At 51.6% G+C, this 14612-nt stretch overlaps 1 protein-coding gene across 1 annotated transcript in view; it reads right to left on the bottom strand.

Annotated features, from left to right (window-relative positions):
• CSMD2 (CUB and Sushi multiple domains 2) overlaps window positions 1-14612 on the bottom strand; it is a 268001-nt gene that overhangs the window by 76557 nt on the left and 176832 nt on the right. The window contains exons 32-35 of the mRNA XM_037061417.1: window positions 11580-11698; window positions 11002-11071; window positions 8975-9091; window positions 5736-5945 (exon numbers count right to left, since the gene is read on the bottom strand). Of these exons, the coding sequence (XP_036917312.1) occupies window positions 5736-5945; window positions 8975-9091; window positions 11002-11071; window positions 11580-11698 (516 nt within the window). The remainder of the gene's footprint in view (window positions 1-5735; window positions 5946-8974; window positions 9092-11001; window positions 11072-11579; window positions 11699-14612) is intronic.

Genomic DNA, 14612 nt, shown 5'->3' with positions numbered 1-14612 from the left:
ACTTTGCTCTCTCTGAGCATGTTCTCCCCAGCAAGGAAATTAGCAGTGACAGAGTTACTGGAGTGCTGAAGCACTGAGATCGGGACTCAGGAAAAACTGTCACTTTTTTACTCATTGGCTTTGGGAAAATTATTTAACTTCTCTGAGTCTTAGCTTTCTTCTTTAGAAAAACGGTTATTGTGAGGATTGAGCAGGATCATACGAGGTCTGTCCAGAAAAAGTCCAACCATGGTTAATATGCGAGAATGATTTGTGCAGTGTTGATGTAACCTGGCAGCCAAGGAGAGTGGACTGGAATGCGCATGTGTGAACAATGAAGACTTCACCATACTAGTCAGTGGGGGCGGTAGACGCTGTTGGGTGAGCATGTGTACTGTGTGGCCATCACATTAGAAATGACTGAATGAGCAGAGCAACAAATATGCATCAAATTTTGTGTTAGGCTCAAACATTACTTTGCAGGGACTATTTCGATGATTCAGAAGGCCACAGCTATGGGCAACTGGTGATTGGCAGCTTTATAACGACAATGCACCTGCTCATGCATCATGTCTCATGTAGAGTTTTTTTGGTGAAACATCAATCACCCAGATGACTCAGCCCCACTACAGCCCAGATTTGGCACCTGGCAACTTCTGGCTTTTTCCAAAACTAAAGTCACTTTTGAAAGGGAAGAGATTTCAGACCATTGATGAGATTCAGGAAAATTCAATGGGGCAGCTGATGGGGACCGGGAGATCTGTGCTGTGGGGGGTCCCCAGGTGCCTACTTTGAAGGGGACTAAAGCATCATTGTCCTATGTACAATGTTTCTTATATCTTGCATCTTCTTCAATGAATATCTCTATTTTCATGTTACATGGCCAGATACCTTCTAGACAGACCTTGGTGGGTGTACGCATAGTTCTTTGCACAGTACTGGCACATGGTATTATTGTTTCCACAGGAAAGGGGGGCTCAAGGAAGGGTGTGCTACACTGAGCAATTATTTGTGAGCATGTCCTTGGGGCCAGGGGTCGACCTCAGTTCTTTGTTGCTGCTCATCTCGTTTAACCAGGATCAAGATCACAAGCACAGGAAGTAGTCAGGTGAGGACTTGGTGGGATCTCTCCAGCTCTAACAAACTCATCAGGAAGGAAGTAACTTGGTGGGAGACACTTTTCAGAGGGAGTAGCTGGGTTAACAGAAATGTGTGACTGTCACACAAGGAAGTACCTGCAAAGGGCAAGAAAGCGGCTTCTGTGAGCATGGGTGGGCCTGACTCGGGACCAGGCACCTTGCTGGAAGCCGTTGAGGCCTGCCCAATAGGGAGGGGCCGAGAGGCATTTGCTGGGCACGTGCTACGGAGCACAGCCTTCCATTGGTCAGTTTCACAGGACAAGGAATAGCCTTCGTGGCAGTAATTGGGCCCACCCTACACAGGAAATCGGCAGTGGAAGTAGACGAAACATTGCTGTGGTGGAAATTCTCAGTGGAAGCAGAGGAAACCTAATGAATGCTCCATGGAAGGGGATGCATGTGTCACATGTAATCACAATGTAAACGACACTGACCATGGAGCTGACGTTTCCTAAGCGGGTTCCCTCTGTGATGGTGGCTGCGTGATGCATCTCCATTCAACATGTACAAAGAAGTCTTAGCAGGGAGAACTGGGCAGGTTTCACTAAAAAGTCATCAAGGTAATTGATGTCCAAAAATTGAGCAGCCATAGTGGGAGTGGGTAGGATGGTTGGGCAAAGGAGCGACGTGGGCCTGTCAGCAGCAGGGGGTCTGTCTTGGCGATTTGGCCGATGGAAGCCTATGGTAGAAGCAGGGAGCCTGGGGCCCAGGGACGTGACAGATGGATGGGATGGTGAGGAGCCCAAGGAGAGGAGCGCACGCTAGGACCAGGAGCAGCCTTAAGGAGGGTGGCTGGTCTCTCTTACAGGAACTGGGTCACGTGGAAGAAGCTGGGCTTTTCAAAAAGTGAGACATGTAAGTGAGAGCATCTGGATTGCTCTCACACTGAGAAAAATCTCAGAGCTTGTTCCCACCAGGACAAGCTTCAAAGAGAGAGACTGGCTTATGGGGCAGAAACGAACGCTAAGAAGCACAAGAATGAGCTTTTCTAAAGGGCTCCTCTGGGTGAGTAGCTGGGTTTGTCCCAAAGGGAGACGCTATGGCAGGAACAGACACAATTTCAAACAAAGGGCCATGATTAAAAATACTAATTTTCATGATGCCGATTGTTTTGGGATAATTACATATCTTCCTATTGTGCTAAGTTCTTTATAAGCACAGCCTCGAAGAGGCTTTAATGGAATTAAGTTAAGCCTGTCAGACTGGGGGGCCCAGGTAGGAAGAGGTTATGCTGTTACCAAGAATTTTGAGGTTGGGGGGTGACGTTTGCCTGAAGAAGGGAAAGGAAAACTCCAGCCTGGGAAATTCAGAGTGTCTAACAGAAAGAATTTTGAGAAAAAGTAAGGAGTTGGATCTCCCCCTAAGAAAGTCAAGGGACCCCAGAGCACTGAGCCTGCTTCGTGGAATCAGCCTCCCCAGTGACAAGTGGTTCTTTCCACAAAGAGAACACCTGGTGCGAACGGTTGGGGCCTGTTTACAAAGCACAGGTAGGTCCCCAGGCTAAGGAAAGTGCCCGCGAGAGTGTGGGCCTACTGGGCAGGAAGAGTTACTCGGGTCTGGGACAAACTGGGAGGCCTCAGCAGGAATACCTGGGCCTCGGCCCAAAGACGACCCAGTCCGAGAGGTTGGGGCCGTCACAAACGAGGAGCCTCAGTGGAAGCCAAGGTCAAGTCTAAGAGGGAGCAGCTGCCTGGACACTGAGGGTGGCTCCACGAGTGCCAGCAGGACTGTGGCACCTGGGCAGGTGGGAACGGCGCAGCTGAGCCTGAAAACACCCAGGCAAGCCAGGAAGGTGAAGCGTGAGTGGGAGAAGGCGGGCCCACAGAGTGGACACCCCCGGGGCTGTTGCTGGGCCTCTCACACGGTTGGGCCCTGAAAGCATATATAGACCCTGCCTTTTTCTGTGCTTCCCTCCCCCACTCACCCCTCCCCAGGAGAAATCTACAGAGGACCGGGCTCTGAACACGTGGAGCCTCAGTGGGCATAAGGAGCACGCCACAGAGAGGATCGCCAACCCAGAGTGGGGGCCTGTTGCCCCGGCCGCGTCAGTGCAGGGAGTTTGTGCCCGCGAGCCTCAGTGGGGCCGTGTCTCACAGGTGAGGGCTTGGTGAGCGTGGGAGGGGCTCAGCCCAAGAGGAAGGCTCCATGGGAGCAGGTGGGGCTCTTTGATGGGAGGGAGTCCATAAAGTCTGAGCCACTCAGAGTGACGGCCTGACCAGGGCCACGTGGACTCAGTGGGCAGGGCTGTGGCCATCACAGGGGCGAAGGCACGGTAGGTGTTCCCATGGCAACGGTGGTGTCATCAGCGCTTGTGTATATCAGACAGGAGACACCTCGAGGAGAGCACTGGGGTCTCATAGGGTGTAATGGTTGAATCCTGGCCTCCCAAATCCCTATGTTGAAGTCCTAACCCCAGTACCTCAGAAGGTGACCATCTTTGGAGACCGGGGCTTTACTTATCTTCACCTAAATTACAATGAGGTCATTAGGGTGGGTCCTAATCCAGAATGACTGGTGTCCTTCTGCGAAGGGGAACTTTGGAGACAGACAAACAGGGAGAAAACCACGTGACGCTGAAGCCAGAGATGGAGTGATACTTCTACAATCCAAGGAACGCCGAAGCCTGCTCGCAGACCAGCAGAGGCCAGGAGAGAGGCACGGGACACGTGCCCCTCACTGCCCTTGAAGGAACCCCGATCTCGAGACTTCCAGCTCCCAGAACTGAGAGAGAATGGCTTGCCCTTTAGGCCACCCGCTCTGTGGCACTTGGCCAGAACAGCCGGAGCAAACCAATACACAGGGGAAGCCCGAGAGGCATGAGAGAGGCACGTGTCTGCCCCGGGGAGGAATGCTGACCACAGGTTTGGGCCCGAGTCTCTCCTGGGACAGGCCACGACGGGCTGTCTGATGCATCAGGACTGTTTGACGGCACCCTGCCGCCCCGCCCACCGAGGCTGAGTGGCCTTCATAGGCGTAGGTGCGGCCAAGGCTGGCCTCTGTGACAGGCCCACGCACAGCTCCACGGAGTGTGGCGACTTCCTTCCCACCAGTGAGTATGAGGTGTCACCTTTGGGTAAGAGTACAGCTTCTCCCCACACCCCCTTCCTCGGTGCGAGGGGCCCGGCTCTCCTGCCTGAGGCTTCCCCAGTGGTGACGAGCCTAACCATGCTCACTGAAGTGCCCTCTGAGACAGATGCAGTGCCCTGAGGGGCAGGCCTGGTGACTGGTCCGAGCCCACCTGGCCGAACTCCCCGCTGGGCCGTCTCTCCCTTAACCGACAAGCCCAAATCCACGCCCTTATTCATCTCAACAGGGATGAGAAAGCCAAGTGTCAGAACCCTGTGTATACAGAATAGTCTATATTTACGTAGGAAACACAGCCCAAAACTTCATGAAACATTACACATGTCTTCACAGGGACATATAACACATATGTCAACACATGGAGAAAGATCTGGAACGATCACACCAGAACAGGAGTAGCTGTTGCTGGGGAATAAACTGTGTGTGCAGACGAAGAGCTCTTGGCTTTACTTGGAATAGTTTAATTTCTTAATTTCTTTCTCTCTTTTTAGACAAGCTGAGTGTGTTTGCAAATTGTGTAATTAAAAATTACTTTAAAAAAGCAAATTGCAAACACAGTATTTACAGTATGATCCAAATTGGTTAAGGTATAGTAATATAATTAATATATGAAAAGAAAAAAACTGGGGCAATCAAACTGCTGGAAGTTGATTTTCTGCACAAGGTGGGGTTGGGAACAGGGTTATGGAAGAGCTTGACTTTCTATGGCGCCCTCACAAAAACACCTCTCATGTTTCAATGTTTTAAATAAGTGTGTATTTGTTTGGGGAAAGAGCATCCAAAAATGTGGAAAAAATCAGTGGAAGAGTCTGGGGAAGACAGGTTAGAACCGGTGGCTCAGGGAAGCATCTGAGAAGAGCGGGGCCCGTCTGGGGCTGCTGTGCACGGCTGCGCATGTCAGGCGAAAGCTGCCTGGACACGGGTCACGGTGCCTCACACAGGGGAAGCTGGGGCTGGAGCAGCGAGGCTGGTTTCAGGGGAAGTGGGCCAGGCAGGGTGGGTGGGGTCTGTCAAAGGACCTCGCCTCGGTGAGATGGGGTGGTGGGGCCTCACGTGGGCAACCCTCAAGGGCAGTTTGTGGGCCTGTCTCATTGTGAAGGCTCTGAACCTCTCCCTGGATTGTTACCAGAATCCTCCATCATGTCATAGCTCTGCAGACTGTAATGGGGCCTGACACAGGGGAGGACCCAGAGGGAGTAAGTAAGTCTATCAAGGCCGAGGGACGTGGCTGGATGCACATTCGTCGAGAGGAATCTATGGGTCACTTGCTCAGGGAAAGCAGTTGGCTATTGGGCCTGGACAGAGGTTGACCCTCTAAGGGTGTGGTTGGCCCTGCCACCTTGGATAAGGCTTGTCAGCTGGGTCAGAGAGACGTGCCCCCAAAAAGAAGCCTTCATGGATAACAGGCCTGTCTGGCATCCCCTTGGCCATTCCTGTGTTCTCTCTTCTTCTACGGGGGAGGCTGGACACATGGGGGTTCTGGGCGAGAGAGGGGATGGACGGAGGGGCACACAGGGCCCTCCTTGTCCTTACCTTGATACTCCAGTTTGAATCCCGGCCGGTTCTGGGAGTGGTCGCTGTGGAAATACACAGTGGTCTCGTGGGATGTGGAGAGCAGGGAGCTCGGAAGCGAGCTTCCGCTGAATCTGCCCATCATGCGGCTGGTCTCATGGGGGCCGTTGCGGATTTCTATGAAGTCATGGTTGGGCTCGGTGGAGAAGTTCAGGAACTGGATGTGAGCTCCTGGGAGCAAGACAGAGACAGACAGTGCCCAAAGCAATGCAGTCCTGCTTCCAACGTGCTGCCCTGTGAAATCCCTTCCTGCCAGAGCCCAGGCACCCCAGCTCCTGGCTGCCCACCCAGTTAGGATCCCCAGAACAGACTTGGGGAGCTGCCAGCCTGGTCTCTTGTCTTCAGGCAGGACTGAACTCAAACGAGTGTTATTCACTCAAAGGGAAAGGCATCAGTCATTTCAGAGCTTTGCCTCGAGTTCATTTTATTTCATTGAAAATGAAGTTCAAGATCAACACTTGATTTATTTTGGGATTCTTACATCTTATATCAGAATAAAGATAGCTTTGCAAAAATAAACATTTTACTTAAAAATAATGTCCCCCCCCCAACTGAGAGACACGAACTTCAAGACGGGTGTTTTCTTCAACACTGATGATAACTCAGAAATAGGAGGGGACGTTGTCCTGTCTGTTCTACTAAGAAGCCAAGTGTCATTTCTACTTTGGGATCTAATCGGATTAATCCAGTTCTCCTGGAAACAGGTAAAATAGCTAATTAAATCCTTAACTTACATATTAACATATTCTTTGGAGAATGGAGGTGGGACTACTGATATTTGCTCACGATAAGATTTCTCAAAATTAGATTATTGTTAAAAACTATATTAAAGAAATACATTTATTGAACATAGAGAATTGCCCACCAAGTTAACTGTGACAATCTGATTGCAAAAGAATAGGTTTTTTATAATTCTCATTTTTGTAGTGAAAAGCTAGAAGAATTGTTCTGGGCTAACAGTATTTACTGAACATGTACCTCACACCAGGCCTGCGGCAGGCCCTGTATGGGGATGAATGAGACCCACAAGGCTATGTCTTCATGGGCGCTACTTTTCAATGGTGGAGACCAAGCTGTTAGGGATGGCATGGTGGGATTACAGTGTGCTCACTGTACTTTCTGTCTAATTTGCTTAGGATGAACTTATATGTGTAATTTTTTGCATCTCATTATTTAAAGAATAAAATAAGACCCAACGTGTAATGTTGAAGAGCCTTCAAGTCCCTGGCCCTACCGGCTTCCCCACTTCCCTCCACAGAGGTGGTCACTATCACAGATTTGGAAGAGGCCTCACAGTTCCTGGTTTCAGATTGTTAAATAGACACGTGGGTTTGTTTTACACACTTACGTAAGTGATATTATACTTTACATACAGTTTTGTGAACTTATGTTTATTCGGTATCATGTTTTCATGTTTTTCAAGCCTATCCTTGATATACAAAGATAGACTTCATTGATTTTTCCAAAACAGATTTGACTTTTATTTATTTCTAGAGAGAGAGGAAGGGAAGGAGAAACACTGATGTGCAAGAGAAACATCGATTGGTTGCTTCTTCTACATCCCCAACTGAGGACCTAGCCCACAGCCCAGGAATCAAACTGGTGACCTTTTAGTTTGCAGGCTGGTGCTCAATCCACTGAGTCACACCAGCCAGGCCAGTTCATGGATTTCAATGGCATGTTAATAAATTGCATTTTATGAATTATCCAACAACACTATTCATTCCCCTGCTAATGAACATGTAGATTGTTTCCATATTGTGGATGACTTTGCAATGAGCACTTTTGCACGTGTCACTTGTGCTTTCCAGTCCCCTGCCCAAGCATCGTCCCCACCCTGGGCCATGCTCCTGTCAAAGGAGCTCTACAGGGATGCAGGATTTCTGAAAGGAGCTGCCTGGAAAGAACAGGCTGTGACCACTGCCATCTAGTGGCAGCTATTTGTAAATGCAGTGGCTCTTTACACACGGAAGCCCTATTAGGGACTATCTGGGAGTCCAACATTTACTTGAAGCGAGGGATCCTGGTCTTTTGCAACTGGACCTTGCGAGAGGCTTATTCCCCAGGGACTGAATAGGTAGGTATCTTAGAGATAGAGGACTCTGGTGGCTGAATCAGGAATTAGAGAACAGGGGTGTGCCTCCCATTTAAACTTGTTTTCCTTTGAACGTTGCCCTCCCCCACCATCCCTGTATCATCTGAAGTTCTTCTGGTCTATGTCTGGAGGCAGAGCGACAGGACACCCTGGCTCCTCTTTCCGCTATGTCTCTAAATCTGGGAACTTCCCAAGGCTGCCCAAGTCATCCTCATTTCGCAACCTGATCATCTGTCCCTGGTGTCTTTCAGGAGATGGTACGAAATGTAAGACTCCATCCTTTGGAGGGTCGCCGACCTCTCTCCTCCCCTCAGAACCGATTTAAAGAAGGCCAGTTCAGACTGCCTTCTGCGGAAAGCCTGCCAAAAGGCCCCTTCGAGGCTGAAGTGAGGATGAAATAGGTGGTCTTCGTTCCTGAGGTAGCAGATTGGGACGCCCCAGCCCGGGACACGTTGTTCCTGGGGGCAGAGCGATGACTTGGGCCTGGTGACTGACGTGGACAGCCCCCTGGTTCCGTGCTGACACAAGTCCTTCTCTCTTTAACAGAGATCCTCGGGAGTAAGTTCATTCCCAGTGCACGATATCTGATGACTCCACAGCAATCAACGTCTGCACTCACATCGCTGTCCTCCCCACGCCCTCTCCACACGAGCCACCTCCCAATCCCTAAGGCCGGCCAGAAAGTGCCCACAAAGAATGCAAATTCCGTTTCACGTTGACCGTGGCTCAGTTTAATGCGGCTAATAAATTGGATATTATAGTTAAAAGCACAACTGGAGATTTGATCTCTGTAAAATAGATTGCTTTTTTTTTCTTTTTCTTTTTTAACCATCTCTGAGTAATTTCTCATTCCACAGTCCCGGATTCTAGCTCGCTACTTAAATAATAACAACAATGTCAATTCCTAGGATTTCCCCTGCACTCGCTACATTTGATGTTTCCAAAACATGCATCTCTACCATTCTTAATTGACCTTCATGACCCGACGAGGGGCCAACAGAGGAGCAAATGGAGAGACGGAGAACTAAACGGCCTGAGCCAAGGCCATGTGGAGTGATCAGAGCTGATAGTTGCTGTCAGCGGAGACCTGGGTGTGAAGACTTACCGAAGCCCACGGGTAGCGTGATCTTCCAGGAGCAGTCCATGTTGCTGGGGTAGTTGCCAGGGAAGCCGGGGCTCAGGATCACCCCCTCCATCTCCTCCACTGTTCCCCCACACTGCGCTGTGACAATGAGACCGGAGGGTTGGGACGGCGTCGAGAAGAGCCCGGGCCACGCCAATGCTTGGGCGCTCCCTTAGAGCAGTGGTTTGTAACCTTTCCCAAGTCACCAGCCCCTTGGAACATCTAAAGGGACCCTTAACTTATCTCCCTAAGTAACTGCACTCAGGGGCAGAACAGGGCAAATTCAGGAAGGGCCGCCCAGCGCCCTCGGGCCTTCTGGCGGTCTGCCCATAAACCCAAGTTCAGACGACCTCAAGCACGTCTCCTGAAGGTCAGTTCCCTTAGTGAGCTCCTACAGCAAAGTGGTCTGCTCCAACAGAAGTGCTCGCCTTTTCCACATTATCCTCTAAATCTCCCCCTCCTCATCGTCCAGTCAGCTCTGCCAGAACTGAAGAAAGAGGATGAAGGAAGGGGACTGGTGTGTGTTGAGTCCCCACTCTGCGCCAGGCACTAGGCTGGGCTCTTTACAAATTTACCCTCTGTGGGGCTGGGTGGTCAACAGATGGGCTGCTCCTTGAGCCGCCCTCTGAACATTGGCATGTGCCCTCAGCCAAAGGGCCTGTGATCGGCATCGCAGGGGGAGCCAGCCACAGGGGCTGGGGCATCTGAAATGCCAACCGAGGTGACTGCAGAGTCATCCGAGGACGCATGGCTGCAACGCCACAGCAGCCTCGTCCGTTGACATCCGGTCTCTCCTCTCACGCTTTATCAGGAAAAGGTGGTGGGAGCAGAACGGGGCTGCCAGTCCCGGGAGCCCAGGGAGAAGCGGGGGACAGGGATCCCGGTGCCCAGGCAGAGGCTTTTCAGGGAGACAGTTTAGCCCTGAACAGAACAGAGCTCCGGCCCGGACCACTTAGGTCCAGACCCCTTTCACTTCCTGTGTGGCTTCGGGCAAGTTCTACACGCCCCCACCTCAGTTTCCCCCAACTGTGAGTGGAGCTAACGACAGCTGCGATGGCAGAGGGCTACCAGGAGGTTACAACAGAAACCCTGAACTTCACTTGGGGTAGGAGGTGGCACACACAGTAAAGCCTCAACCAGTGTCAGCTATGTTCATGGGAGTGGCCTCCTCGACAGGGCTTCTGTGCCGTGTCACCCAGGGAAGAGCCTTGGGCTGACCAGTCGGACCACCAGGCACTGTACCCGGTGAGAGCCCAGAGGGAAGCACCGCTGTGCCCCAGTGGTGCTCCTTCAGCTCACTGTGCTTCCCCTCCCAAGGTCAGCTTTGAAGGGCACTTCACAGTTGCTTGGGCATCAGAGGAAACCTAGGTTTCCATCCTGGACATTACCGCTTTCTTTTTAATCCTAAAAGCCTTAGTTTTTCTATTTGCATAAACGAGAACAATTCCACCCACTCAGAAGACACGCGTGGTGCTGTGCCTTGCACACGGCAGACCCTCGACAGGTGTGGTTAGTTCTTCCCTGCCCCCACCTGACTAGATGGCGAGGTGTTTCTGAGGGCAAAGGGCAAAGACCCCATCTTTTCTTGTATCCTCGCTTGTCTTTATCAGCGCTCTGCACGGGTAAGAGACCAAACCAAGCTCAGTCCTCATTTCACATATAACCCTAAGGATGCCTCTGTTAGTGGATTTTATCTGTCCCGTGAAAAGTCATAGGGGAAAGTCCAAAGTGCCCAGAAGTTGGGTCGTCTGGAACCTGAATGGACATCGTTAATTTCTCCAATGGGCAAGGCTCCTGCAATTTGCACTTGGTGGGCGGATGTTTCCAACAGTCGTGACAGCCTCAAATGGGAGTTGAAGGCTCACAGAAATGTCGGGCTAACACTACTGCCTTTGAACGAACCCGGAATTCGACACCGCCGATGGGACACCGCCTGCTGATGTGTCCCTGAGCTCTAACCCCCAGGGGATGGTGGATCTGAATGGACTGCAAGGGTCCGGCTCTCTTACCAATACACAGAGGAGGCGGGTAGTTCCAGCGCCGCACGGTTCCGGGCATGCAGGAGATGTGGGCGTGGCCCTGGAGGAATTAGGAACAGGGGTGGGCCCACTGCCCCCACCACCCAGCAGTCAGCTCAACCCAGGACAGGGGGCCTGGTCGGGGGCTTGTGTTAGGGAACAAGATAGAGGTCCACTGTGGGATGGGGAGTGAGGCATAGGGAGAGAGATTTGGGGGAAGGAAGCTTATAACATCCATTACTATAGAATTCTCATTACTCAAGCTTCCTGGTGAGTCTCCTTTAATTACTAGACTCCCTCATGGCTTTCAGAAGAAAATTAAATTTTCCTAACATCTAATCAAACCAAAACCTTGCAGGAACACATTTGAGGCTGGCTGGTGCCAAACTGCTCAAGTCAGCAAAGTTTGTCTCTTCTGCATGGACGGCTCCAGGAGGGCCTCATGGTCCCCGGGGAGGGTTGGGGGTCTGCTCCCTGTTCTCCAGTGACTGCACCTCTGCTGGGGCAAGGCCGGCCAAGCACATGTCAGGAGACACCTGTCTCCTGCCCTGGGTGTCAAGGGGAGGTACCTGAAGGGCATAGCCGGGCTCACACTGGAAAGAGACCACATCATTCACCAGGTAGCGCTCGCCAGTCTTCACCCCGTTACTGGGCACAGCAGGTTCTGGACAACTGCTCAGGCCCACCGCTAAACAGGACAGAGACAGACAGAAAGGAGAATGGACCAGCCCAGTGGGCCAAGGAGACTGGAGACTGAGGGCGATGCTGGCAGCAGCGGGGAGGAGGGCACTTTCGAACTGGGCTTTGTCTGCTCTCGGACTGTAGGCTAGCGCTCCCAGCCCTTGTGCACAGAGAAAATCAGTGTTTAGATGGCACAGTGGCTCCACAGACCACAGCTCCTTGGTGCCGGCAGGTACCCTCTAGGACCTCTGGCTGCTCACCTGCCCCAGGGCTCCCCAGAGGGAATTCAGAACGGGAGAGCCAGGGGGCTGCCCAGCCTTGGCTCTAAGCCCCCGACCCTCCGCATGAGCTCCTCCCACATGACTCCTGCCCCACATCAGTCTCCCCGGTTAGGGGGCACTCCTAACTCGCCTCCATTCTCCCTGCTCCAAGAAGATAACTCCGGTAGGCTAGGACGTTGGGAGAGAGGCGGATGGAAAGAAGGAGAGAAAGCAGTTACCAGAGGGATGTCTCAGGGGTGCTCAGGGCCTCTGAGTCCCCTCTTTGGGACAGACTGTTGGGGGAAAGTGTGCCAGCAAATGGGACACTCCACTGCCTTCCTCCTCCTGCTGCATTTTAAAGTCAGGTCAGCTCCCTTCTGGGAGCAGTGTTGGGGCTCCTCTCACTTCGGCTCCCACAGCCAGCTCTGAGCCTCCCTCCCACCCCTGTCCTGTCTATCCTGTGCTCACGGGCAGTTTGTGTTCTTGACGTCTGTCCTTGGACCACAGGACTTCCTTGTTCAGCAATTTGAAGTGGGTCCCCGTCACCTATTGCATGGAATCTCCCCTCTCATCCTGACGTTCTGTGACTTTCATGATCCTGGCCTGGTTTCTGAATCCCCTCCACAGGTCCCCAAATGCTCCTCCGTCACTCTCCTTTCTCGACTTTTCAAATGTAGTCTGCGTTCATTTGGTCCTTGTCATACACCCAGCAATGTGCACAGAGCTTTGCCGGGGCATCCTTCATAGTCTTCCTGCTCCACGGACCCTCCCCGCCCAACCCACCATCCTCACTCCCTGAGCACTTCCCATGAGCAAGGCTGGAGTGAGTGGGTCACACACATCTTCCCATCCTCCTGGTGCAGGTCCTAACTCCCCTTTTCACAGGTGAAGGTGAAGGCCAAGAGGCCCAGAGACCTGCCCTAACGAAGCCACATTCCTGGGTGCAAATCCAACCCAGTATGACTCCAGGTCTGCCCGAGTGGGGTCCACACTCTGAGGCCACATGCGCTCACATTAGCCAGGCCTTCTCTCCCCATCTCCCATCCTGAAAATCATCTTTATCCTCTTTGAGTCCCTTCCGTGCTGACTCCCACAGCAAAAGGAGCCCACCGCCTCCGTGTTGGGCTTCATGCCTCCCCTGTGCCCTGCAGGGTCCCATCTGCAGGTGCGGACATTGGTGACGCGTGAAATAAGTCCCTGTGTGTTTGCTGATGGCTGGGACTGGAGTGCGCCTCTGTGGGGATGCGGGTTGGAAGGACCATGAGGAGGCGAAGAGGTTGCGGTCAGCTGAGTTCCCGGCCTGCCCCCAAACGCCCCTTTCATGGAGGACGGCAGAGAGGAGAGGAGGGTACACTGGACAAGACACTCGGCGGTTGGGTCTGACCCAGGCGTGTATTTGCTGGGTTTTGACAACTGCGTGTGCCTACATAGGCTAAACCTTCACAAAACTACCCAACATTACAGTCACTCTAGAAAGGTCTCTCATGCTCTTCCCAGGCAGCGCTTGTCCTGCATGTGCTTTTAAAGAAGTGAGCATGATGCTTGAGGTGAACGCTGCTGGGGCCTATGCCCACAGGTCTGAGCAGCTGGGACAAAAGACCTGAAGGGTAGAGTTAAAACCATAACTGCACAGAATTTGAAGCGCTTCGTCTTGGTTGTCATCTTGTCTATTTCTCCCGACTCCTCCCTGCACTCCAACTGGAATGCAACTCGGTATGTAAAGGGGGTGGTCCCAACGTAGTCACCTAAGACCTTCTCACTGGAAAGGCAGGGACAGACCGGAAGGAGGAGAGGCAGCGAGAAAAAGAGAGAAAGCCAGAGCAAGAGAGTGTGGTGGGGGAGAAAAACGGGATGTGGGGAAAAGTGGGACTTGAGAGAGAAAGAAGGAGGGAGACAGAGAAAAGTCCATTCTAATTTCTCTTAGATGGCACATCTTGATTTTATGCAAGCCATGCTGGCAATCAAGGAAGAATTACTTTTTATGATATGTAATTTTGTACTTTTGAAAGCCTCATTGTCCCACTTCCGTTTTAATTAAATAAACATTAAATATGAGTCATAGCAGTAGATACGACTTTTCAGTGCCCTTCGAAACCATTTGCCTGTACAATAGCAATTAAGTCTCCCTTGCTATAGCTCTTTGTAGATTATCTACAAAACAAAAGTATAACTACAAGGTTTGGGTCCTAGGAATTTCAGTCTCCAAATACTAACGGGGACTTCTGTTTCCCCCCAGCTTTCTCCCACCGTGAGAGCACAGGGCACGGTAAGCATCAGCTACTGGGAAAACTACCAGTTCCCGTAAGAAAAAGTGAAAGGTGGCAATTTTTTTTCCCTGGAAATGAGGCAGTAGAATGACAAAGAGATTTAGGAAGAAAGTATGTCTTTGGAAAAATAAAATAAAGAGAAGATCCTTGGGAACATTTAAGGACTCAAATTAAAATATTGGATGAGGACACAAAACTGCAAAGAACAGAGGAAAGAGGGTAAAAGAAAAAGCTGTGGATATTTCAGGCCACCAGCGGGGTGGAGCCTCTAGGTCTGAGAGGGGGTCTCAGCGGCCCCTGTCCTGCCCTCTACCCCGAGGGGTCTTTGCTTCAAGCTGCGCCAGGTCTGTCCCACGAGGTGCACTCTTCAGGTCCTGCAGGCCATGGGCATCGG

This window comes from Sturnira hondurensis, unplaced genomic scaffold, assembly GCF_014824575.4.
Source record: "Sturnira hondurensis isolate 20B ecotype Veracruz unplaced genomic scaffold, ASM1482457v3 Scaffold0013381, whole genome shotgun sequence".
In the NCBI taxonomy this organism is placed as follows: Eukaryota; Metazoa; Chordata; class Mammalia; order Chiroptera; family Phyllostomidae; genus Sturnira; species Sturnira hondurensis.
This window is presented reverse-complemented; position numbering and strand designations above follow the sequence as displayed.